This window comes from Taudactylus pleione, unplaced genomic scaffold (assembly GCF_031769625.1).
Source record: "Taudactylus pleione unplaced genomic scaffold, aTauple2 ptg000230l, whole genome shotgun sequence".
In the NCBI taxonomy this organism is placed as follows: Eukaryota; Metazoa; Chordata; class Amphibia; order Anura; family Myobatrachidae; genus Taudactylus; species Taudactylus pleione.
The window spans coordinates 2752759-2778898 of record NW_028284632.1 but is presented as its reverse complement, the minus strand read 5'-3'; the positions used below and the strand labels follow the sequence as shown (position 1 = coordinate 2778898).

Genomic DNA, 26140 nt, shown 5'->3' with positions numbered 1-26140 from the left:
TAGTGGCTGGCAAAGGATGCTAGGACATGTACTTCCACAACATCTGTAAAGATGTTGTTGCCAAAGCAGGGTGGTAGCATTTGCATATCCAGGGGTGCACGTCATCCACAAATGGAAGCCTCAAGCCTGCAGTCCTAATTGGAAGTGATGCCCACAATCCAGCTGTGTCTTACCTTGGCCGGCAAGAAGTGAGGGTGGCATCATTTGCTGGTCAGATTATGAATGTGGGGCTTGGCTGTAACATCATAGCCAAGTGCCATGTGCCCAGCGTAACACTGGCATGGATGATCAGCATTCCATAGTTTAACATGTAAGAAGAAGTAGATTGCTTCTCTTGTAGGTCAGCAGCCAGTGCTTCGTGTGGGGTACTGCGTAGGAATGAAATTACTGAATACATTCACTGTTTTAGGCGGCCCCTAACCTTTGTTACCCTAGGAAATTACCTAGGTTTGTATGATGGTAGTCCTGGCCCTGTGTTTAAGCCTTTGTATAGGGGCAAGGAGGGTAGCCCACTGACAAGCCTTGGATTTCTCTGCTCTGCCGGAGAACATTCCAAACCCAATGAGAACTATCTTGTCTTTATTACTCCATGAAATGCTTTACATTCTGCAAGTGTTTCACATTAAGGGCCTAATTCAGAGGTGGACGCAGAGGTGGACGCAGAGGTGGATGTAGAGGCAGACGCAGAGGTGTCTGCATTTGCATCTCTTGGCGGTCACCCATCTGATACTTTATACTAATGCCACTACAAAGCTCTTCCCAGGTGTAAATTGTGCATATGGATGTGCAAGAACTGAGATGTCCACATTGAGCATCTGCATACATTGGTGAGTATTTAGGCACCACCATTAGTCACACCATCGAAACTTGCAGCAGGCCCATGGCAGGTGAGCATTTTTCATCTAAGTATGGCTCCAATGTGAGCGATTGAACATCTATGGATACAAGTACTTCAGAGACGCGCCTGCGACACTCCCATAGCACGGCCATAAGGCAGACCATCTCCGAGCGTGCACAAAGCCATCTTCCGGCCACCACCCAGAAACACCCATCATTTTTCCAAGACGGTGGGACTAAGCTCGAAATGTGGTCAAACTCCAAAATTTCCCGTTTTCAGAGTTTTGACCTCATTCCCCATAAGTACCAAGCTCCGGGATGCGATACATTGTACCCGGTGGGCAACGCCATTTGCATTTGAAGTTGTCCAAAAGAAGCCATTATGGGATCCAAGAGTTGTCCTTTGCAATTGTAATCGCATTTCTAGGTACATACAGTACCGGCGTTACTGATGCCGGTATGTACCCGATAACTGGCGTGATGTAACGCATCCACAATGAGATGCTTAGTACATCCCACTCTATTTCTGATACCATGTGTCTGCAACGCAACAGCACCTTTGTGCATAGACACTAGGTAACGCATGCGCCGTACAAGATTCTAAGGATTGTCGCACACAGGCAGCAGCGAAAAAAATCGCTGTATTCTGTGAACATCGGCGTTGTGTGCGACGCTGAATCAGGCCTATCGCGTCTCATAAAATAACTCTGCCAAGTGCTCATTAAGTAAACTCATATACAGAAATTAATACTTTTCTTTTTTAACAACACAACAAGGGTACAGTACATCTAACAATTCACCCATATAATGCCCCGGCAAGTATCCTAAACCCAGTGTTTCCAGCTGCAGATACTGGTCTACTGAGAGGACTCGCTGTTCTATAAATACTAATTAGGAATTTTCACATGACTCCACTGAAATACCTCAGGTGAAAAGTGGTCAGTAGTTACGTATAACACATTATCTCATTTCATAGCAATAATGTCCCCAACTCACTAATGATGCTTGCTGAGCAGTGAAGAGTTATAGATTTGCTATCCCCACAAGGAATATTTGCAAATGTAATCATTTAATAGGTCAGCTGCCCCATACAGCAACTTTCTTCTTTTGTAGTTGGGAAGAGTTTGCAAAGTTAACCCAGTGCCTGTCAAACTGTCTCGCTTGCTTGGTCTGATTACAGGAGACAGGCTGGAAAGCAAAGCTCCCCCCCCCCCCCCACACCCCTCGTTACCAACTTTAATCAATCAAAAACTTTATTGCAAAAGCTGACAAATGGGAAACTTGTGCTCATTCAGCTTTGAAAGAGAAGGACGGGCTGTCAGTTTCCCACTAGACTATTACTAAACTTTTCTATTTTCTTTTTTAAAATGTGCTTTTTCTTTCTAATAAAAAATATATAGGTACTGTATGTGATTCTTTATCCGCAACGCTTGGAACTTTGGAATTTCAGGAAAAAAGAGTTTCTCCTTCATCGTAACACAGTGCTTAAAATATACCAAATTACATTTAAAAATTCCCCAGACATTCTTGTTTGTTTTGTTACAAACTGCGCCTCTTTCTACTGCACATGGGCACAAATAAAATGTTTTGCACCTCAGCATTTGTATTTAGAACGCAATTTGCCCTTACGCCTCCTTATTCAGCAGACGCCATATATAAAATAATAAATGTGGCCCCTATAATATTTTTAAACACCGATTAACAATTAATATTGTTGGCTCGTCGGGATGTAGTCAGGATCTCGATGGTCAGAATACCAATGGGCATCAATGGTCATCAGAAAACCATCTCTGGAATCCCGACGGTCAAAACGGTAAGTATTGGGGTTAGGGATTAGGTTTAGGCACTAGGGGAAAGTTACGGTTAGAGTTAGGCTATAAAAGGGGATGGTTAAGGTTAGGCACTAGGGGAAAGGTACGGTTAGGGTTAGGCTATAAAAGGGGATGGTTAGGGTTAGGCTGCGGGAGAGGTGGGTTAGGGGGAGGGTAAGAATACTCATCTTATGCATTGGGATTTTGACCATTGTGATTCCAAAGCCAGTATTGTGACCATCCAGATTCTAACCGCCGGGATCCTGTACCCAACCTGGTTGGTCAAACCCCAGGAAACAAAACCACCACAAAACCATTGTAAAATAGTTGGACTAAATTCAGTGGTTTTGTGCTCCCATTTGCTGACAATGTGTCAGGTTTTCAAAACCCCTCAGTGTGCCTGCTTTGATCTATTTGCACTATTTATTAAGTATTTGCAAATGGTCCCCAGCACAAAATCAAATTCCCAATTTGTTTTAAAAAGGGGAAGATAATAGATTTATGTATTTACTTGAATTAGTAGTTTAATATTCTGCACCCACCCTTTATAGATATATCGTAGCAGGTAGGTAATGCTTGAAGCAGATCCCAAATTGCAAGGACCATTGGGACCTACCTTTGCTTAGAAAGTTCTTTTACCCAAAAAAAAGAGGACCTCTTTCTGAGACATGGCGGTGCCATCCCATACTCCTAAAACCCCTGCTTTGTTCCCCATCCCATCCTCCTGAAGCCCCTGCTCTGTTCCCCATTCCATCCTCCTCAAGCCCCTGCTTTTTTCCCCATCCCATCCTCCTAAAGCCCCTGCTTTGTTCCCCATCTCATCCTCCTAAAGCCCCTGCTCTGTTCCCCATCCCATCCTCCTAAAGCCCCAGCTTTGTTCCCCATTCCATCCTCCTCAAGCCCCTGCTTTGTTCCCCATTCCATCCTCCTCAAGCCCCTACTTTGTTCCCCATTCCATCCTCCTAAAGCCCCTGCTTTGTTCCCCATTCCATCCTCTTAAAGCCCCTGCTCTGTTCCCCATCCCATCCTCCTCAAGCCCCTACTTTGTTCCCCATTCCATCCTCCTAAAGCCCCTGCTCTGTTCCCCATCCCATCCTCCTAAAGCCCCTGCTTTGTTCCCCATTCCATCCTCCTAAAGCCCCTGCTCTGTTCCCCATCCCATCCTCCTAAAGCCCATGCTTTGTTCCCCGTTCCATCCTCCTCAAGCCCCTGCTTTGTTCCCCATTCCATCCTCCTCAAGCCCCTGCTTTGTTCCCCATTCCATCCTCCTCAAGCCCCTACTTTGTTCCCCATTCCATCCTCCTAAAGCCCCTGCTCTGTTCCCCATTCCATCCTCCTAAAGCCCCTGCTTTGTTCCCCATTCCATCCTCTTAAAGCCCCTGCTCTGTTCCCCATCCCATCCTCCTCAAGCCCCTACTTTGTTCCCCATTCCATCCTCCTAAAGCCCCTGCTCTGTTCCCCATCCCATCCTCCTAAAGCCCCTGCTTTGTTCCCCATTCCATCCTCCTAAAGCCCCTGCTCTGTTCCCCATCCCATCCTCCTAAAGCCCATGCTTTGTTCCCCGTTCCATCCTCCTAAAGCCCCTGCTTTGTTCCCCATCCCATCCTCCTAAAGCCCCTGCTTTGTTCCCCATTCCATCCTCCTCAAGCCCCTGCTTTGTTCCCCATCCCATCCTCCTAAAGCCCATGCTTTGTTCCCTGTTCCATCCTCTTAAAGCCCCTGCTCTGTTTCCCATCCCATCCTCCTAAAGCCCCTGCTCTGTTCCCCATCCCATCCTCCTAAAGCCCCTGCTTTGTTCCCCATCTCATCCTCCTAAAGCCCCTGCTCTGTTCCCCATCCCATCCTCCTAAAGCCCCTGCTTTGTTCCCCATTCCATCCTCCTCAAGCCCCTGCTTTGTTCCCCATTCCATTATCCTCAAGCCCCTACTTTGTTCCCCAATCCATCCTCCTAAAGCCCCTGCTCTGCTCCCCATCCCATCCTCCTAAAGCCCCTGCTTTGTTCCCCATTCCATTCTCCTAAAGCCCCTGCTCTGTTCCCCATCCGATCCTCCTCAAGCCCTACTTTGTTCCACATTCCATCCTCCTAAAGCCCCTGCTCTGTTCCCCATCCCATCCTCCTCAAGCCCCTGCTTTGTTCCCCATTCCATCCTCCTAAAGCCCCTGCTCTGTTCCCCATCCCATCCTCCTAAAGCCCATGCTTTGTTCCCCATTCCATCCTCCTAAAGCCCCTGCTTTGTTCCCCATCCCATCCTCCTAAAGCCCCTGCTTTGTTCCCCATTCCATCCTCCTAAAGCCCATGCTTTGTTCCCCATCCCATCCTCCTAAAGCCCATGCTTTGTTCCCCATCCCATCCTCCTAAAGCCCATGCTTTGTTCCCCGTTCCATCCTCCTAAAGCCCCTGCTTTGTTCCCCGTTCCATCCTCCTAAAGCCCCTGCTTTGTTCCCCATCTCATCCTCCTAAAGCCCCTGCTCTGTTCCCCATCCCATCCTCCTAAAGCCCCTGCTTTGTTCCCCATTCCATCCTCCTCAAGCCCCTACTTTGTTCCCCATTCCATCCTCCTCAAGCCCCTGCTTTTTTCCCCATTCCATCCTCAAGCCCCTACTTTGTTCCCCATTCCATTGTCCTCAAACCCTTTTCTTTGTTCCCCATCCCATCCTCCTAAAGACCCTGCTTTGTTCCCCATCCCATCCTTCTAAAGACCCTGCTTTGTTCCGCATCCCATCCTTCTGAAGCCCCTGCTTTGTTCCCATCCCATCCTTCTAAAGACCCTGCTTTGTTCCTCTGTGTATGTTTCAGAAATTAAAGCCCAAATAGGAGTTCACTGTTCAAGCATTGGGAGCCTATGGACTCTCACAGAGATGTTGGTGGTCTGAGGGCTCGATGATGTGATTGGCAGTGACAGAGGCATGTCTGCCATTCCGGAAACACTTATTCCTTGCCGAGCACACCAGTTACAGTTGCATATTGCACCCTTTCTGCTCTGCTATGCAGAACAGCAGTGAATAAAAAATATTGGGCAACTTTCCAAACTGTGGGCCAAAGGTGTCTGCAGTCAGGAAGGTGGGACAGATTACTTAAACCTAGATAGTTGGGAGGTGTACTAGAAGAAAGCCTGTAAAAGGTTCAGGGCTGTATCTAGATGTGTGCAAGAGGTGCTGCCTCCCAGGGTGCAGGGTCCTGTGGGGGGCACAGTCGTTGCTCCATGGCACTTGCCTTTAGCTTGCAGGGTGCTCTTCTTCCTGGTGCCAGGGGACCCACCCCTCTGGAAAATTACCCTGTGATGGTGCTGGGTAGTTTGGAGAAGGTGAGAAATTGTCTGCCATAAATGCATAGTTGCACCCCTATCCTCCATTGGAAGGATCTGGTATTGGCCATCGCAGCCATCAGATCCCAATCCAACTCAGCATCTTTCAGATTAGATGGAACAAGCTCTTGATAACTGAAACTGGATCAATATCAGCCTGGAACCCTGTGCCAACCTTTCCTTATCTTCAACCAGGCACCTGCCAATAAAGAGGCTACTCTGAGGATCTAGAAATCAGACATCTCCTAGATATATGCACATAATAATGTAGCCTCTCTGTAACTCATAATAATTATTTAGAATGTTATCTGTAATTTAAAAGGATTATAAATAACATTAAGTAAAAAGTTGATAATTATTGATGCACAGGGCAATTACCACCTTTTAATTAGTTGGCACATAAAACAGAAGAAATAGCCTATCTCCCAAACAAACAATAATTATGATCCACATAAATAATAACTTCTAAGTCAATATGAACTACAGTACTTATTAGGAGGAGGCTATCTGTGATTTTGCAGTTATTATAGAACTTCTACTGTAGTTCTAGCACAGCTGGAAAGACAAAAGTTACATAAGGCTGTACAGATGTGTCCTCATACAGTACATCTAGCCTCAATACGCCATGCAGTGTGACTTGCCTGGTGTGAGTGAGCCACCAGTTCCCCTGCTACTCTGCTAGCGAATGTTCTGATTAATTTGATATGCGACTGAGTCTGTATATGAAGAACAACAGAACTTGGAATGAAAAAAGCTGTGGCTGCTACAATGTAGCACTTCGTATACAGATTCAGAGACTCAGACGCACACAGATATACAAGTGTCGCATGTCAGATTAATCAGCACAGTCGCTGGTGCTTCCAAGTCGCGTCCCATTGCGATTTAGATGATTTTCGGCAAACGATACACAAAAAAGACACTTGGCGCTAACAGAGTCTTGCGGTACCTGCACGCCGAAAGGGGCAAAGATGTTTAAGGACACATCTGTATTTGATAAAGCAAATTGTACTATTCTAAGACTATTCGCTTTAACGATATAGTGGTTGTGGCATACAGTAATGGGATTTTGTGATTCAGGCAGTGTACCTACTTAATCAAATATGTTTAAAAAAAAAGGGCTTTCAATAAAAGTTTTCATTTTACGTAAAAATGTCTGCTGCAGGCATCCAAATAAGAGTTTCTAATTTAAATGTATATAATAACATTCTAGGAATTTGACAGATGGGATGTTACGTGATTATGAAGGCGAGAAAAATACTTGAGCACAAAAATACAATTTCTGCAAAATACAGTTCTATTCAGATCAAACACCAGATATGTTTTACCCATAAACTACTGTAGACAAAGCTTTATTCATAACTACGTGTTCACGGCTCACAAAACAGATTCCCTCTGCAATAAACTGAAATATATTGTGCTACAATAAAAACATTAACACCTTGACACCTAGAGAGCAAACCAACATATTAAAGGGACTGTATAACTTATATTCTATATTTATTCACCCCCTCCCCCCAAGTAGCATTAAAGATCACAACGCCTCTATAAAAACATGCACTGTCCACATTTTATACTAGTGAAATAAACATATGAAACAACTAAACTGTTCTTACATGGCGTTAAATTATTTCTTCATTCTATTCATGATAAATCCACTTTAAAACTAGTTTAGGTAGGTTTTGCTGAGGAAACATGAGCTGTTCTACTGTGTGCACCATTAGCTGATCCCAATGAAAGCACCAGCTATATACATTTTTGTGTCCTTGTCGAGCGGCATCACTGTGGTCTGTGACACCCAGTGCGCCAAATAGACCTCATTCGCCTCCTCCAAAAAGGGGACGTGACCTCATGGGGAAGTGGCATGTCCTCATGGCATGCCCCGGTTTCATCATTCTGTGGGTGTGCCCAGCACCAGTGGCATAACCAAGGGGGGTTGGCCCCAGGCTCGTGGCCTGGGCGCTGCCGGACCGGTGGCGTGGGGCGCCGGTGGCCACGGTGCAGTTCCGGTAAAGTCAGTGTAGTGCGGACCGCAATGAATGGAGTCCGCACTACACAGTAACACATACACCGTCGCCGAGTAGTACACTCATACTACCCGGCGGCAGTCTGTGTGTTTCAGCAGCCAATGAGAGTCAGACAGACTCTCATTGGCTGCTGTGCCCACTGCTGGAGCCGGGCTGGAGCCTTCCAGCTCCCGCAGAGGATGATGGGAGAGACGTCATGATGTCTCTCCCATAGTACCGAGTGGGAAAACAGCGGCGGGCACGGCAGGAGCGGGGATTTAAGTGTTTTGTGTATGTGTATGTTTGTTGTGTTATATATGTAAGGGGCTCTACTGGCCGGAGGCACTGTATAGTGCCACTGTATCATTACTGGGGGCACTGCATAGGGGGAGCCACTACTGGGGGCACTGTATAAGGGGAACACTACTGGGGGCACTGTATAAGGGGCACTGCATAGGGCGAACACGACTGGGGGCCTGCATAAGAGAGACCACTATTTGGGGCACTGCATAGGGGGCACTGTATAAGGGACACTACTGGGGGCACTGTATCAGGGGCATTACTGGGGGGCACTGTATAAGGGTCACCACTGGTAGGTACTGCATAAGGGGGACCACCGCTGGGGCACTGTATAAGGGGCACCGCATAGGGGGGACCACTACTGGGGGCACTTTTTTAAGGGGCACTATTGGGGGCACTGTATAAAGGGCACTACTGGGGGCACAGTGTAAGGGGCACTATTGGGGCACTACTACATGGGGCACTGCTGCTGGGGAAATTGCAAGGGGCACTACTACTTGGGACATTAAGGTGCAAATGGAATGGAAAGTTCCCAGAGTGACGAGAAACGGTGGTGTGTCATGTTGACACCCCCCCATTTTTCAGTGACCACGCTCCTTGTGGCATGTGGCCACGGCCACTTTACGGCACACGCGCCTTCAGCGCGCACATAGGTGGGGAGGGGCTCTATTTTTCATCTTGCCCTGGGCTCCAAATAAACTTGTTACGCCACTGCCCAGCACTCCCGAAGAGATTCTCTCTACACTGCTGATTCCACTATGCCATCGCCCCTTTTGGCATTTGTTAGAAGTACCAGATGGCCAGTCCGGCCCTGGTGGTATAAACATTTTAGGACCAATGGGTGTCATAGTGGACATTTTGAATATAGTTCTCAGGGAGACTGAAGCACCTGATTTTTACAGTGATTACAGCACAGCTTTGCAACATGACAGAGACATTCACTCAATATGAGACAACGAAAGTTATAACATATGTAGATAAATAAAAAAAAATTAATTAAGTGATTATTTGTCACATTAAGGTATCTTATTTAGTTTCAAAGAAAAATTCTAATATTTAGCAAACTGTATTTCTTGGTAGTCCTTGATAAATTGACTGAGTACATATGAACATTTGTAAAAAAGGGCATCACAGTATGAGTGTATTTGTTATTGTACATACTATAAGTAATACTGCTGTACAGGGCATCACCGTATGAGTGTATTTGTTATTGTACAGACTATAAGTAATACTGCTGTACAGGGCATCACCGTATGAGTGTATTTGTTATTGTACAGACTATAAGTAATACTGCTGTACAGGGCATCACCGTATGAGTGTATTTGTTATTGTACAGACTATAAGTAATACTGCTGTACAGGGCATCACCGTATGAGTGTATTTGTTATTGTACAGACTATAAGTAATACTGCTGTACAGGGCATCACCGTATGAGTGTATTTGTTATTGTACAGACTATAAGTAATACTGCTGTACAGGGCATCACTGTATGAGTGTATTTGTTATTGTACAGACTATAAGTAATACTATTGTACAGGGCATCACCGTATGAGTGTATTTGTTTATTTTGTTATTGTACAGACTATAAGTAATACTATTGTACAGGGCATCACCGTATGAGTGTATTTGTTATTGTACAGACTATAAGTAATACTATTGTACAGGGCATCACCGTATGAGTGTATTTGTTATTGTACAGACTATAAGTAATACTGCTGTACAGGGCATCACCGTATGAGTATATTTGTTATTGTACAGACTATAAGTAATACTATTGTACAGGGCATCACCGTATGAGTGTATTTGTTATTGTACATACTATAAGTAATACTGCTGTACAGAGCATCACCGTATGAGTGTATTTGTTATTGTACAGACTATAAGTAATACTATTGTACAGGGCATCACCGTATGAGTGTATTTGTTATTGTACAGACTATAAGTAATACTGCTGTACAGGGCATCACAGTATGAGTGTATCTGTTATTGTACAGACTATGGGGCCTATTCATTACACTACCTTATCGCATCTGGAAACAGTGCTGCGCATGCGCTGTTACATCTGTAAAACCAGCGCATGCGCAGCACTGCCTACAGATGCGTTAAGTTTCGTACCCCCCCCGATCCCCCTCCCCCCCCTCCCCCTTCCGCTCACCTTCCCCCCCCCCCCCGACTTACCTGTCCGCGCAGCAGCCTCCGGCTCCGTCCTGCTGGTCTGTCACGTGGTTTCCCAGCAGACCACATGACAGACTAGAAAAATAAAAAAAACTTTTTTTTTCTTTTTCTAAACTTTCTTGTGCTCTGCTGGGGAGCACACAGGTCCGACCAGCCTCCGGAGCCTGAGGACGGAGCAGAGCGCCGGAGGGACTCGCCGGGGGACCTGCACACGCTGATACAGGTAAGTGGATTCTGCTATTCGCCACCTCACAGTGGCGAATAGTAACTGCATCAAATTCCAAAAATTGATAATTTTCGGAATTTGATGAATACCACAATTTCCACATCCCCATACTAATGTATGGGGAGTGTGGAAATTAACGCAGGGGAACTTAGCAAGGAGATATCTGTGATATCTCCTGTGTTAAGTCTATTCATGAATACCAAAATAACGTTATTAGTGTTGATGAATAGGCCCCTAGAAGTAATACTGCTGTACAGGGCATCACCGTATGAGTGTATTTGTTATTGTACAGACTATAAGTAATACTGTTGTACAGGGCATCACTGTATGAGTGTATCGGTTATTGTACATACTATAAGTAATACTGCTGTACAGGGCATCACTGTATGAGTGTATTTGTTATTGTACAGACTATAAGTACCGTAATACTGCTGTACAGGGCATCACTGTATGAGTGTATTTGTTATTGTACAGACTATAAGTAATACTGCTGTACAGGGCATCACCGTATGAGTGTATTTGTTATTGTACAGACTATAAGTAATACTGCTGTACAGGGCATCACCGTATGAGTGTATTTGTTATTGTACAGACTATAAGTAATACTGCTGTACAGGGCATCACCGTATGAGTGTATCTGTTATTGTACAGACTGTAAGTAATACTGCTGTACAGGGCATCACCGTATGAGTGTATTTGTTATTGTACAGACTATAAGTAATACTGCTGTACAGGGCATCACCGTATGAGTGTATTTGTTATTGTACAGGCTATACTGTAAGTAATACTGCTGTACAGAGCATCACCGTATGAGTGTATGTGTTATTGTACAGACTATAAGTAATACTGCTGTACAGGGCATCACCGTATGAGTGTATTTGTTATTGTACAGACTATAAGTAATACTGCTGTACAGGGCATCACCGTATGAGTGTATTTGTTATTGTACAGGCTATACTGTAAGTAATACTGTCTTGTTAGTGGAAAATATAATATTTTTTTTTAACTGTGGATATTGATTAAGATAAGTTTGTTAAAATGTTTGTTTTTGCTTGTTTGATGAGAATTAATACTGCTACAGTACATGTTGTTGCAGAATGTGTTGACAAAGTTCTATAGGAAACCACAAGCTAATTGCCATCAACAATTTAATAAGAAAAACATTCCTGAGTACAAGGTTTCTACCAAGTATTTATTTGTTTTGAAGAACTTTTTAAGGGCAACACTGTAGGACTGAGCTCATTTGTATTGTTGCACTGTAGTTGTTTTTGTTGCATGTGTAAATAGTATGAATATGATATCTAACTAGTCTGAGATACTGTATGGAAAATAACGTTTCCATCAACACAATTTTCTGAGAACATGGAAGTGTTACATGTGAAGGTTTATTCCTAGTTACAGTATGTTAGTTTTTGAGAAACCATTTCTAGTGTAAAGTTACGATAATGTGAAACCATTAGAATACAATAAGTTTACAGTACGGTGAATATGACAATAGGTACTGTATGTACATTTTGTGATAGATATAGTAGTGATTTGTACTTCTTATAAAAGTTGCCTGTAAGGAGTAGGGTACAGGATGCTGGCACTCGGGATCCCGCCGGGGAAAATCCCGACGCTGGCATCCCGACAAGATTAGGATACAGACACCTGTCAGTAGGTATCCTAACCCTCCCCCTCTCTCTACCCTAACCCTCCTTGGTGCCTAAACCTAACCTCCCTACCCTAGTACTAAACCTCCCCCTTCCCGCACCCTAACCCTCCCCCTCTCTCTACCCTAACCCTCCTTGGTGCCTAAACCTAACCTCCCTACCCTAGTGTCTAAACCTCCCCTTTCCCGCACCCTAACCCTCCCCCTCTCTCTACCCTAACCCTCCCCCTCTCTCTACCCTAACCCGCTCCCTCTCTCTACCGTAACCCTCCCCCTCTATCTACCATAACCCTCCCCCTCTCTCTACCCTAACCCTCTCCCTCTCTCTACTCTAACCCTCCCCCTCTATCTACCATAACCCTCCCCCTCTCTCTACCCTAACCCTCCCCCTCTATCTACCCTAACCCTCCCCCTCTATCTACCCTAACCCTCCCCCTCTCTCTACCCTAACTCTCCCCCTCTCTCTATCCTAACCCTCTCCCTCTCTCTACCCTAACCCTCCCCCTCTATCTACCCTAACCCTCCCCCTCTCTCTACCCTAACCCTCCTTGGTGCCTAAACCTAACCACCCTACCCTATTGCCTAAACATCACCCCTTCGCGCACCCTAACCCTAACCCCCTTAGTGCCTAACCCTAACCCCTAACCCTCCCCAACCCCACTACTTGTCTTCGGGATTCCCGGCAGTCAGAATGCTGGCGCCAGTATTCTGACAGGTGTCTGGATTCTGGCACCGGTATTCTCAGCGCCGGGATACTGAACGTATGCCGCTTGTAAGATGCTTGGAGACACCTCGACAATGATGCAATAAATAAAGAGAATAAATAGTATCAACATCATAGAATCTGGCAATCTTATCAGATAATTGGAACATTTGAAAAAAATCTGTTTTTAGTGATAATAGCCTAACTATTCATATCAGGCCTGATTCAGTGGGAGATACAGGTGCGATCGCCCATCTGTGAATTTATGCAAATGCCACCACAAAGCCCTTCCCTGGTGCACTCCCGCTGTCAGCATCCGTCTTTAGACCCCACCATTGGTGCAGTTTTCCATCCGATTAAGGCCTTCTATGTGAGTGATGAAGCATCTGTGCATGCAGACTAGGGGTGTGCACCGGCCACTTTTCGTGTTTTGTGTTTTGGTTTTGGATCTGGATCTTTCTTCGTGTTTTGGATCTGGATTGGTTTTGCCAAAACCACCCTTCCGTGTTTTGGGTTCTGGGTTTTGTATTTTGGATCTGTTTTTTTTTTAAAAAAAGCATAAAAACAGCTAAAATCACAGAATTTGTACGTTTTTCTGCTCCTATGCTATTATTAACCTCAATAACCTTAATTTCCACTCATTTCCAGTCTATTCTGAACACCTCACACCTCACAATAGTGTTTTTATGTCCAAAAGGTTGCACCGAGGTAGCTGGATGACTATGCTTAGCGACACGAGTGGGCGGCACAAACACGTGACCCATCTAGGCGTGATACTGCAGTGGCAGACAGGATGGCAGTTTGAAAAACTAGGCCCCAAACTGTACATAATGCAAAGAAAAAAAAGAGGTGCAAGATGGAATTGTCCTTGGGCCCTCCCACCCACCCTTATGTTGTATAAACAGGACATGCACACTTTAACAAACCAATCATTTCAGCGCCAGGGTCTGCCACACGACTGTGGCTGAAGTGATTGGTTCGTTTGGGCCCCCACAAAACAAGCTGGCAATTAATCTGTCCCTGCACAAACTGGCTCTACGGAGGCAAGATGTCATCCTTATCCTCTTCATCCACCGATTCCTCACCCTCTTCAGTGTGTACATCCTCATCCTCACAAAGTATTAACTCGTCCCCACTTGAATCCACCACCACAGGTCCCTCTGTACCTTCTGGAGGCTGGTCTCCCTGGAAGAGCTGATAATTCATTTTGATGAACATCATCTTCTCCACATTCTGTGGAAGCAACCTCCTACGCCTTTCGCTGACAAGGTTCCCGGCTGCACTAAACACTCTTTCGGAGTACACACTGGAGGGGGGGCAACTCAGGTAAAATAGAACCAGTTTGTACAGGGGCCTCCAAATTGCCTCTTTTTCCTGCCAGTACAGGTATGGACTGTCTGACATGCCTACTTGGATGCTGTCACCGTGTAATCCTCCACCATTCTGTCAATGGTGACAGTATCATATGCAGTGACAGTAGACATGTCAGAAATTGTTGCCAGGTCCTTCAGTCCGGACCAGATGTCCAAACTTGGTCCTGCCTGCCCTGCATCACCGCCAGCGGGTTGCTTAGGATACCTAAGTTTTTTCCTGGCAGCCCCAGTTGCGGGAGAAAATGAAGAAGGAGCTGTTGACGTGTCACGTTCCGCTTCAGCTGACAGTGTTTTCACCAGCAGGTCTTTCCACCTCTGCAGGCTTGTGTCGGCCGGAAAGAGAGACACCACATAGGCTTTAAACCTAGGATCGAGCACGGTGGCCAAAATGTAGTGGTCTGATTTCAACAGATTGACCACCCAGGAATCCTGGCAAAGCGAATGAAGGGCTTCATCCACAAGTCCCACATGCCGAGCGGAATCGCTCCGTCTTAGCTCCTCCTTCACTTTCTCCAGCTGCTTCTGCAAAAGCCTGATGAGGGGAATGACCTGACTCAAGCTGGCAGTGTCTGAACTGACTTCACGTGTGGCAAGTTCGAAGGGCTGGAGAACCTTGCACAACACGGAAATCATTCTCCACTGCGCTTGAGTCAGGTGCATACCCCCTCCTTTGCCTATGTCATAGGTGGATGTATAGGCTTGAATGGCCTTTTGCTGCTCCTCCATCCTCTGAAGCATATAGAGGGTTGAGTTCCACCGCGTCACAACCTCTTGCTTCAGGTGATGGCGGGGCAGGTTCAAGAGTGTTTGCTGGCGCTCCAGTCTTTGGCACGCAGTCGCTGAATGGCGAAAGTGGCCAGAAATTTTTCGGGCCACCCAAAGCGTCTCCTGCACGCCCCTGTCGCTTTTCAGAAAATTCTGCACCACCAAGTTTATTGTGTGAGCAAAACATGGGACGTGCTGGAATTTGCCCAGATGTAATGCCCGCACAATATTGGTGGCGTTGTCAGATATCACAAATCCCCAGGAGAGTCTAAGTGGGGTAAGCCACTGGGCGATGATTTCCCTCAGTTTCTCTAAGAGGTTGTCGGCGGTGTGCCTCTTACTGAAACCGGTGATACACAGCGTAGCCTGCCTTGGAGCGAGCTGGCGTTTCTGAGATGCTGCAACTGGTGACGCTGCTGCTGTTGCTGCGTAAGGTGATACATCTACCCAGTGGGCTGTCACAGTCATATAGTCCTTAGTCTGCCCTGTTCCACTTGTCCACATGTCCGTGGTTAAGTGGACATTGTGTACAACGGCATTTTTCAGGACACTGAGGACACTTTTTCTGACGTTTCTGTACAGTCTCGGTATCGCCTGCCTAGTGAAGTGGAATCAAGACGGGATTTTGAACCTGGGACACACTACCTCCATCAATTGTCTAAATCCCACTGCACTAATGGCGGATACCGGACGCACGTCTAACACCAACATAGCAGTCAAGGCCTCAGTTATACGTTTTGCTTCAGGATGACTGCTGTCGTACTTCATCCTCCTCGCTAAGGACTGTTGGAGGGTCAATTGTTTAGTAAAAGTAGTGATGTTCCTACTTCCTCTCTGGGATGATGAACGACTCCCAGCAGCAGCAACAGCAGCAGCGGCAGCAGGAGGCGTAGCAATGCAGGATCCTCCGGAGGAATCCGGGATAGGAGAGTCAGTCATGCAAGTGACATGGCCTGCAGGACTACTTCCGATCCTGACTAAGGAGGAAATTGACAAGGAGGGAGTTGACGGTGTGGTTTGCAGGCGCTTGGATACAACAGGACAATGGGATTTAGGTGTCCCTGGACTGCTTACGGTCTTAGCCAAAGTTTCTGAACTTGACAGTAACTTATTATGAACGCGCTGCAGGTGCCGTATAAGGGAGGATGTTCCTAGGTGGTTAACGTCCCTACCCCTACTTATTCCACCTTTACATAAGGTACATATGGCAAGACAGTTGTTGTCCGGATTTGGATAGAAATATTGCCAGACCAAAGAGGTGGAATGTTTGGTCTTCTGCCCAGGCATGATCGTGATGGGCTTTTTCATCCCACGGACAACAACTGTCTCCCCCGGAGCCTGATTTAAACAAACCACATCACCATCAGAATCCTCCTCGCCAACTTCCTCCTCAGCGCCAGCTATACCAGTATCCTCATCCTGTTGTACTTCAACAGTGACATCTTCAATTTGCATATCAGCAAGTGGACTGTGGGTGCTCCTTTCAGCACTTGCAGGGGGCGTGCAAATGGTGGAAAGAGCCACCTCTTCCCGTCCAGTGCTGGGAAGGTCAGGCATCGCAACCACCACCACACTTGGACTCTCCTTGGGGATTTGTGATATCTTCTTAGAAAGCACAGTTCTTTGCTGTGCTTTTGCCAGCTTAACTCTTATGATTTTTTTAGTGGGAGGAGGGCTTCCATCGTCATGTGAAGCTGAACCACTTGTCATGAACATACTAGGGATCGACCTTAGCCGTTCCTTGCCACTCCGTGTCGTAAATGGCATATTGGCAAGTTTACGTTTCTCTTCAGCTGATTTAAATGTTTTTTTCAAGGTCATTTTCCTGAACTTTGTCATTTGGGATTGTATGTGCCCTCTATTATAACATTGGGCATCGGCCTTGGCAGACGACGTTGATGGCATGTTATCGTCTATGTCATGACTAGTGGCAGCAGCTTCAGCACTAGGAGGAAGTGGTTCTTGATCTTTCTCTATTTTATTTTTATCGGAGAAAGTTTGGTCCTCCATTTATGTTATATCGATTTGATATATACGTGCGGCTAAACACAGAAAATATTTTTTTATTGTTGCTGGAGAGTAGTGCACTTTGTGGGTTACACCAGCCTTTAAGAAATGTGCCAGCCGGCTCTTTACTTATGGGACAAAGGCGCACGCTTGGCGCTGCTCCTTTGTTGATGCACGTGCGGCTACTGTGCACACAATTCACAAACACAGAAAATATATATTTTTTTGGTTTGGAGTGTACTTTGGGGGTTACAGCACCCTTTAACGGTCAAGCCAGCCGGCCCTTTACTTATGACACAGGCGCACGCTTGGCACTACTTTGTTGATGCACGTGCGGCTACTGCGCACACAATTCACAAACACAGAAAATATATTTTTTTTTGGTTTGGACTGGAGTGTAATTTGGAGGTTACAGCACCCTTTAACGGTCAAGCCAGCCGGCCCTTTACTTATGACACAGGCGCACGCTTGGCACTACTTTGTTGATGCACGTGCGGCTACTGCGCACACAATTCACAAACACAGAAAATAAAAATTTTTTTGGTTTGGACTGGAGTGTACTTTGGGGGTTACAGCACCCTTTAACGGTCAAGCCAGCCGGCCCTTTACTTATGACACAGGCGCACGCTTGGCACTACTTTGTTGATGCACGTGCGGCTATTGCGCACACAATTCACAAACAAAGAAAATAATTTTTTTTTTGGTTTGGACTGGAGTGTACTTTGGGGGTTACAGCACCCTTTAACGGTCAAGCCAGCCGGTCCTTTACTTATGACACAGGCGCACGCTTGGCACTACTTTGTTGATGCACGTGCGGCTATTGCGCACACAATTCACAAACAAAGAAAATTATTTTTTTTTTGGTTTGGACTGGAGTGTAATTTGGGGGTTACAGCATCCTTTAACGGTCAAGCCAGCCGGCCCTTTACTTATGACACAGGCGCACGCTTGGCACTACTTTGTTGATGCACGTGCGGCTACAGCGCACACAATTCACAAACACAGAAAATAATTTTTTCTTTGGTTTGGACTGGAGTGTACTTTGGGGGTTACAGCACCCTTTAACGGTCAAGCCAGCCGGCCCTTTACTTATGACACAGGCGCACGCTTGGCACTACTTTGTTGATGCACGTGCGGCTACTGCGCACACAATTCACAAACACAGAAAATATTTTTTTCTTTGGTTTGGACTGGAGTGTACTTTGGGGGTTACAGCACCCTTTAACGGTCAAGCCAGCCGGCCCTTTACTTATGACACAGGCGCACGCTTGGCACTACTTTGTTGATGCACGTGCGGCTAATGCGCACACAATTCACAAACACACAAAAAAATATTATTTTTTTAGCACTTGGGGGGAGCACCCCTGATGGACAGAGCACCCCCTGGACAACACTACAGCACCCCTTTAGGACTGGGACACTGCACAGGACTTTGGAGTGGACACAGCCCCTATGGAGAACTGACTGCACAACACAGTCCAGCCAGCCCCTATGGACTTTGAAGTAGTGGACACAGCCCCTATTAACAACAGCAGCACAGCACAACACAGCCAGCCCCTATGGACTTTGAAGTAGTGGACAACAGCAGCACAGCACAGCGCAGCACAGCACAGCACAACACTACTCTGCACTACACTACACTACACTACACAGCCCAGCCAGCCCTAACTCCCACCCTCCCTCTTCACTGTCCACAGCCGAGTGAGAAAATGGCGCCGATGCGGGTACCTTATATAGGTTCCAAACCCGCGAGACTCGGAAGGCGGGATGATGACGTTTTGCCTCGATTTCAGATCCGAGTCAGGCGGGAAAAGTCGAGCCTGACTCGGATCTGCCTCGGATTGGGGGGGCTCGGGGGGGTTCGGATTTCAGAAATCCGAACCCGCTCACCCCTAATGCAGACACTTTAGCGACATCCCTGTGACACTCCTTAACACGCCCATAAGATGGACCGTTTTTGTGCATCTTAATAGCTGCCGCAAACTTTTCCAAGACATTCTTGATACCGTGTGTCTCAATCGCAATTGTGCCTTTGTGCGCACGTGCTGTAACAAAAATCACTGAACTCCAGTAACATCGCCATCGTATGCGTAGTTGAATCAGGCCCAGTGTGCCACAAAGATCTAATATCTAAGAAGATTCATAACATTCAAATTACATCCTATTTACCATCTCATTTGTATCTGTATTTGTTTATATATTGCAGCTAAAAGGCTTTCTCCATTAAAGGTAATTGGAGTATCTTTTTTATTTTAGGCAAAGAACCCTGAAACTCACATTTTCTCTATTACTTTCATGCAGGGGTGTCTTAACAGAGGAGGGGGCCCATGCACCCTCCCCCCGTGCGGGGCCCCTTCCTCTCTCCCTGGTGGCCGGCAGCCGACTGACGCGGCTGGCCAGCCACCGGAGCATTAGTAGACTCCGGGCACTAGGATTTGCCCGGAGTCTACTGCGCATGCGCAGAACACCGGAAAAATGGCCACGGCGGCCATTTTCCAGTGTTCTGAGCAGCGCTGACACCCGATGCGGGACTGCGGACAGGTGAGTTCAAAATAATATGGGTGCAGGGTGTGCGGTGCGGGGCCCGTGTGCCCCGCACACACTGCACCCATTATAGATACGCCACTGCTATCATGAAATATGCACCAACACTGGCTTAGGGTAAAAGTCAAGTTACTGTATAAATATTATGACATATACTGTACTTGATCTGGCATCTTAGCAAAGCATTGTATAGTAGTTATATCAAATGAGGCTGGTGCTTGATTTAACTGAACGTGCCAACTATAAACAGCGAGCAGTATTCTTGTGGAATCCCCATTATACTTTAGTGGTATAACATAGTGTAACTGTATTCTTCAGGTCTAAAACAAATATGGCATCATGATGTCACTTTATGACATTAAAATAGATATGGAATTTGGTGAGTAACGTCTTACCATTTTGGCCGACTTGTAGACTTAACGACTGGGGACATCCCATCTCTGTAAAGGCTTTTTGTTTTGCTAAAGTTGACAACATTAAAAATGATTTTCTGAAAAGAAAAATTGAAAGAAAAGTAAAAATTAATCTAGACCATGTAATCATAATTAAATACCCCTTCACCCAAATGGAGTTATTATAAATTAGAGGAAACATTAATATTAATGTATAACAATAACCAACTGTAGTTCATAATATATTTAGTGAGTGTTATCATTTATATATGGTACAAATGTTCTACTTAATAATTAATATTATTATTATCATCATCATATATTAGTATAATTATGTATGTCCATTCCTGTAAACCAATGGTCGCCAACCTTAATTGGGTTTAGTAAAATTAAACCTCCTGAAGAGCTACTAAATTGTAGAAAAAAAAATCTGGCTAATAACCGAACAATTGAAGGTCATTTAAGGAAAATTTTAAAAAAATGTTTCATAGAAAACAATGCATTTAATTATTACAGTGATATTGTTGTAGTTTGTAAATAAAATTTAAGCACAGGCACATTTCACTGTTAATTTCAGCTCCAAAACGGTACATGCAGTAGAGGAGCAAATGATGCTGTATAGGCAGGGCTGCTGTGTGAGTTTCCGGCAGGGCTGGGCGGGAGTCACTCACTCTGCCGCAGTGTAGACGCCATGGGTGGAACCACAGGGAAGCACAGCTGCGACAATCACCTGACGTGCTTCCCTGTGGCTTCACCCATGGCATCGACACCACGGGGGAGCACGCATCGGAGGTCACTGCCTTCTAGCTTACTCGGCAGTACTGCAGCTAGGTGATCTACCAAAATTAAGACCGGCGAGCTACCGGTAGCTCGCGAGCTACAGGTTGGAGATCACTGCTGTAAACTCTCAAATTTATAGGAAGATTTAAACACAATAAAATTAAATAACTCAGTAGTAATGCACTGTTTTGTATATATCAAGAGCAAATATAATTTATTTATTACCATTTAGTTATATATATATATATATATATATATATATTATAATATATATATATATATATATATATTCACATCAGTCCATGCTCCAGTGGAGCTTACAATCTATATTCCCTATCACATGCACACACACATATACACTAGGGTTAATTTTTTGGGGGAGCCAATTAACTTACCAGTATATTTTTTGGAATGTGGGAGGAAACCGGAGCACATGGATGAAACCCATGCAAGCACAGGGAGAATATAAAACTCCACACAGGGCCGTTGGGGGAATCGAATGATGGTCCTAAACGTCATGGTTTAGCATTACTGCTGTGAGGCAGTAATGCTAACCATTACACCATTTGGTCTGCCCACAGATAATTGTGTGTATCTGATGTTTTAGGGTGTTTTTATGTGAACTGTAAACAAGTTTATATTGGCAGAGTACAGTATATGGTGGTGGTGTGCAAATGGAAGTTAGTCCACACAGCAGACAACTTAACCAGGTGTTGGTTTATTAACCATGTAGAACCTGGTAGCATAGGACACAGGGCTAAAAAAGGTACATGCTGTAGATGGTATGCCAGATGCATCCTGGTGCGTATAGGGTATGCTGGTCATTGTAGTGAGCTGGGTGTTATACACACACACACACACACACTGTAGGCTGACTGTAGGAGGTCTACTGTATGGCGTGGTGGTAAAACACAGGTCATTGGGCTCTCTGTAGGGCTTTGTAGTGCTCCCTGTGGAATGAGTAACTCAGGAGCATGTCTGGACATACAGGATGCCAAGGAGAAAAGACACGCAGTTATAGCCGCACATGCGCAGAAGGCTAATTTCGGAGGTCAGGGCTCAGTGGAGAACCGCTGTGCTCGGCAGCTGCAAGGCTAAAGGGAACAGAGGCTGCACAGAGCGCTCCTCTAACACTTCCCCTCGCTCAAGACCGTCTCTGGTGACGTGGGTTCAATATGAGCATCACACATTTTGCCGTCTCACCTGCAACCAGAAATAATAGATGTTATGTGAACATAACATACTACAGTACATCAACTTTTTAAATATATTACAGTCCACATTTCTTCAAGAAAACATTCAAGACATTAGATGTGAGACCTTTAGTTAAAATGTCTGCAACATTGTTTTAACTGGTCACATGAAATACACTGACTGAAGCATTATTTACCAGCTCTCTAATGATATTATGTTTGATAGTAATACAGTTGGATCTACCGCAATGCTTAGTACTGGAAGGTAATCAATGCACCACTGTTGTCACATGCAATGCTGATGGTCTTTTCTAAACTAAATATACCTAACTCACACATATTGACTTTTTGGCTGTTTCTGTAAGAGTCATGTACTCCGCCTCTGTAGTAGATAAGCAACTGTTGGCTGTTTTCTACTTACTGAGGTGACGTAGCAAAGAGGTATCCGGTATAGGTTTGCTCTGTCATCTTCATCCGTTCCCCAATCTGTGTCGCAGAATATTTGTAGTTCTAAAGTTTCTGTTTACTTGAACTTTGAGAACTGCAAACGGACATTTCAAGGCTGTTGTAATATAGATGTCAATGTTGTGTCATACAAAGCCACTAACCTTGGGAAAGGCATCTCAAGCTATGAAGGAAAATAGGTCTAATAGACTAAGAGTCAGCTGTTGGGAAAGATTATTGTCGAACGGCAACAGCTGCAGGCAGAATATTGTTTGAGAAGTTGTATTGGATGGACAGTAGATAGTTCGGTGTTGTTATACTGCACTTACTCCCAAATTCTTGTTCTGTTAATTCTTCATAGGATGTTATGAAATTTATATGTCCTTGTCAGTTAAGTTTATTTCACAATCTTTCCCTGTGTGTTGATTCATGAAGATAGAAGCATACTCTGGAATACATGGAGCCCTTCCACCTGTGGAGTAATATTATGTTACCATCTGTGTACAGTAGCTGTTAGTTTGTAAGGCTGTATATGATTCAAACGCTAGCTGTTGAACCTATGCAGTTATGTGGTGATGGCGCAAGGGAGAGACAGATAACACTGGCAAGGGATCATTGCACACAAGGCCTGATTCAGAGCTGAATGCTCTGACCAGAGCGCTCGCTCTGAATCAGGGCCCTCCTCCATGAAAATGGAGCGGCCTCCTGGCCACTCGTATAGCTGTGGGTGGCCACCCACAGCATATGCGAGCGGCCAAAAAGATGGTCGCGATGGTCTTGACAATCGCAACCATCGGGCTTGCGATGGAGACCCTGCGGTAGGGTCTCCCTGCCACAAGCCCTGGAGTGATTTTGGCTCTATCAGAGCCAAAATCACTCCCACTGACATCACTAGTGATGTCAGTGGGGCCGGCTTCAGACGGTAGGCGTTCCCATGGGAACGCCTCCGTCTGGCAGGCACGCCCCCGGCACGCCCACCAAAGGGGGCGTGCTGTCAATGAACATCGACAGCACGCCCCCTTTGGTGCGAGACCCGGAGCGATGGAAAGCCCGTCGCTCCCCGGGTCTCGCGCATGCGCACGACGGAGCTCCCTCCTTCGTGCGCATGCGCAGTGGGGAACATCGACCCGCTTGTGAGCGTCCTGGCGCTCACGAGCGGGTCTGAATGACCCCCATAGTGTACAGTGCACATAGGCCCTGATTCAGAGACGGACGCTCTGAAAGAGCGCTCGCTCTGAAACTGGGCGGTTTTTTTTTTGTGCGGCCTCCTGGCTGCTCGCATAGCTGTTGGTGACCACCCACAGCTATAGCGAGCAGCCAGGATGATGGTCGCAATGGTCAAGACCATCGCGACCATCGGGCTTGCGATGAGGTCCTTGTGGTAGGGTCTCGTGGCCGCAAGCAACAGAGAGCTTCTGGCTCTAATAGAGCCGGAAGCTCTCACACTGACATCACTGGTGATGTCAGTGGGGCCGCCCCCAAATGGCAGGCGTTCCTTCGGGAACGCCTCCATTTGGGCAGCCACCCCCCCTGCCCACCTACCAAACGGGGCGAGCTGTCAATCACCTTCGACAGCTTGCCCCCTTTGGTGCGAGACCCGGAGCGATGGAGCACCTGTCGCTAGCCGGGTCTCGCGCATGCGCACGACGGAGCCGGCTCCGTTGTGCGCATGCCCAGTGGGCAAACATCGACTCGGTTGTGAGCGCTCAGCGCTTGCGACCGGGTCTGAATCAGGCCCATAGTGTACATTGGGCCTGATTCAGTGTGCACAGCTGCAGGGAAGCGGCAATGCAGTACTGCACAAGTAATATGCTTATGGTGAAGGAGCCATCTGAGGGAAATGTTCTCATTTCTGGGAACACAAGCCAGCCCCGCCCACTCCCCGCCCCCAAACGGCTGCAGCCTGATCTTGTACTAGAAGAGAGATCTTGCAGTAGAAGACCAGGGTCACGCGCAGTACAGATCAGGCACATGCGCCGTTTCTCTAACATTGGATGGTTTGCGTACCACTCAGAAGCAGGCCCATTGTACCTTCCCCCTCACTAGAGCTTTAGTTTGCAAAGATTGATAATGCATAAATCTGTAATGGATAACCATGGAAGCTCCAGTAAATGATATTTTCGGGGTCACAATGAAATCAGAAAAACAGGCATATTTCATTTTGAGGGCAAATATGCTCTTTGCAAGATATATTATTTAAAGATAGAATTATACTTTAAATGGACTCTGCTATAATAGGACAACATCTGCAGAACAGGTGCTCAGCACGCTGCGAAAAAGCATTAAGACAGTATGCATCATCAGATTTGCCCACAACTGACTTTCTCTGCTGTGTTTTCACATCAGGCTAAATTTAGTCCAGTAATTGCTTTTTGAAAATGTTCAAGGAAGAAACAAGAATCCTGAACATTCCTTTTATCGCCAAGTCCAAAAGTCAGGAGAGGAAATTTAAACTTCTGTGCCAATTTCTTACATACGTGGAAGTGTATAACATCACACAAACTCCACCAATGGCTTGTTTAGCTTCTCTGTATACTGTAAATACATCATTTATACCTTACAAGCTGTGCAGAAATCTACCCTCTTTGTATGACCTCTTTATAAACATCATTGTCACTTTTAAACTTGGAATCAAATGTCAGCCCATATCAGAAATTGTAGATATATAAACCTGGTATAATAGGGAAAGAGATGCAGTTGGTGGTGAGGTTCCGTCAGATTCTCATGCACTAATACATTGTGAGCTATTCAGCATGAAAACCTCCCGCAGAGGTGAGGGCAAAAACAAATGAGCCCTACAGTAGAAAGGCCAGGGAAGCCCTTATGTAAGGCGCTACCAAAGTTACCAAAAGCTGCCTTTTATGAATGATGCATTGTCAACCCCCTTGGATCAAAGAGCTAGAAGTACCAAAAAAGGAAAGAAACCAGCACTAGATGTGTAAAGAGTAATTAATAAATGTAATAGTACCATGTGGATCTGTACAAAAAACATTTAACCACTTGCCTGGCCTGGTTGCATCAGCTACGACCACGCCAGGCTGGGCTTTCCCCTACATGGTTGCATCTGAAGCAACCAATCAGAATTCCCACTGGACGGCCACTGGAAGATAATCTTCCAGCTGACGTCAGTGTCAGAGGGACCTCCCGGACCCTCTGCATCCTTGTATCCTCCCCCCAGTGTCTGCCATGATTATTGCTGATCAGGCAGCCCCGCCACCACCCACCTGAAGACTGCAGAGAGGAGCAATGGGTAAATGTAAAGACATAAGGCTCCAACTATCTATATCCCAATATATAGCTTATCAATGTTTAAAATCAATGTCATTGTTATGTGTTTCAAAAAAAGAAAATTATATTTTTTTTTTATGAAATAACAGATACGTTTTAAATAGATGTTCTTGACCTAATTTAATTATAATAAAATTACAATTTCTGAGCGGTTTTTGGAAAAATATTATCCAGTTAAGTGGTTAAATGATAAAATATAGAGGATTGCAATAGCATAGTTAATGCACCATACATACAGTATAATAAAGGACAACATAGAACTTAGATATAAAAAAACAGATGGGGGCTATTCATAATAGTGTCAACCAACCTAGTTTGCCTTTTAATTTATTGCCCCTTTAAA

General features: G+C 45.6%; 1 protein-coding gene across 1 annotated transcript in view; it reads right to left on the bottom strand.

Moving 5' to 3' along the window:
* Window positions 1-26140, bottom strand: part of AGBL4 (AGBL carboxypeptidase 4) — a 2679639-nt gene that overhangs the window by 1483867 nt on the left and 1169632 nt on the right. The window contains exon 4 of the mRNA XM_088479301.1: window positions 20096-20190. Within this exon, the coding sequence (XP_088335427.1) occupies window positions 20096-20190 (95 nt within the window). The remainder of the gene's footprint in view (window positions 1-20095; window positions 20191-26140) is intronic.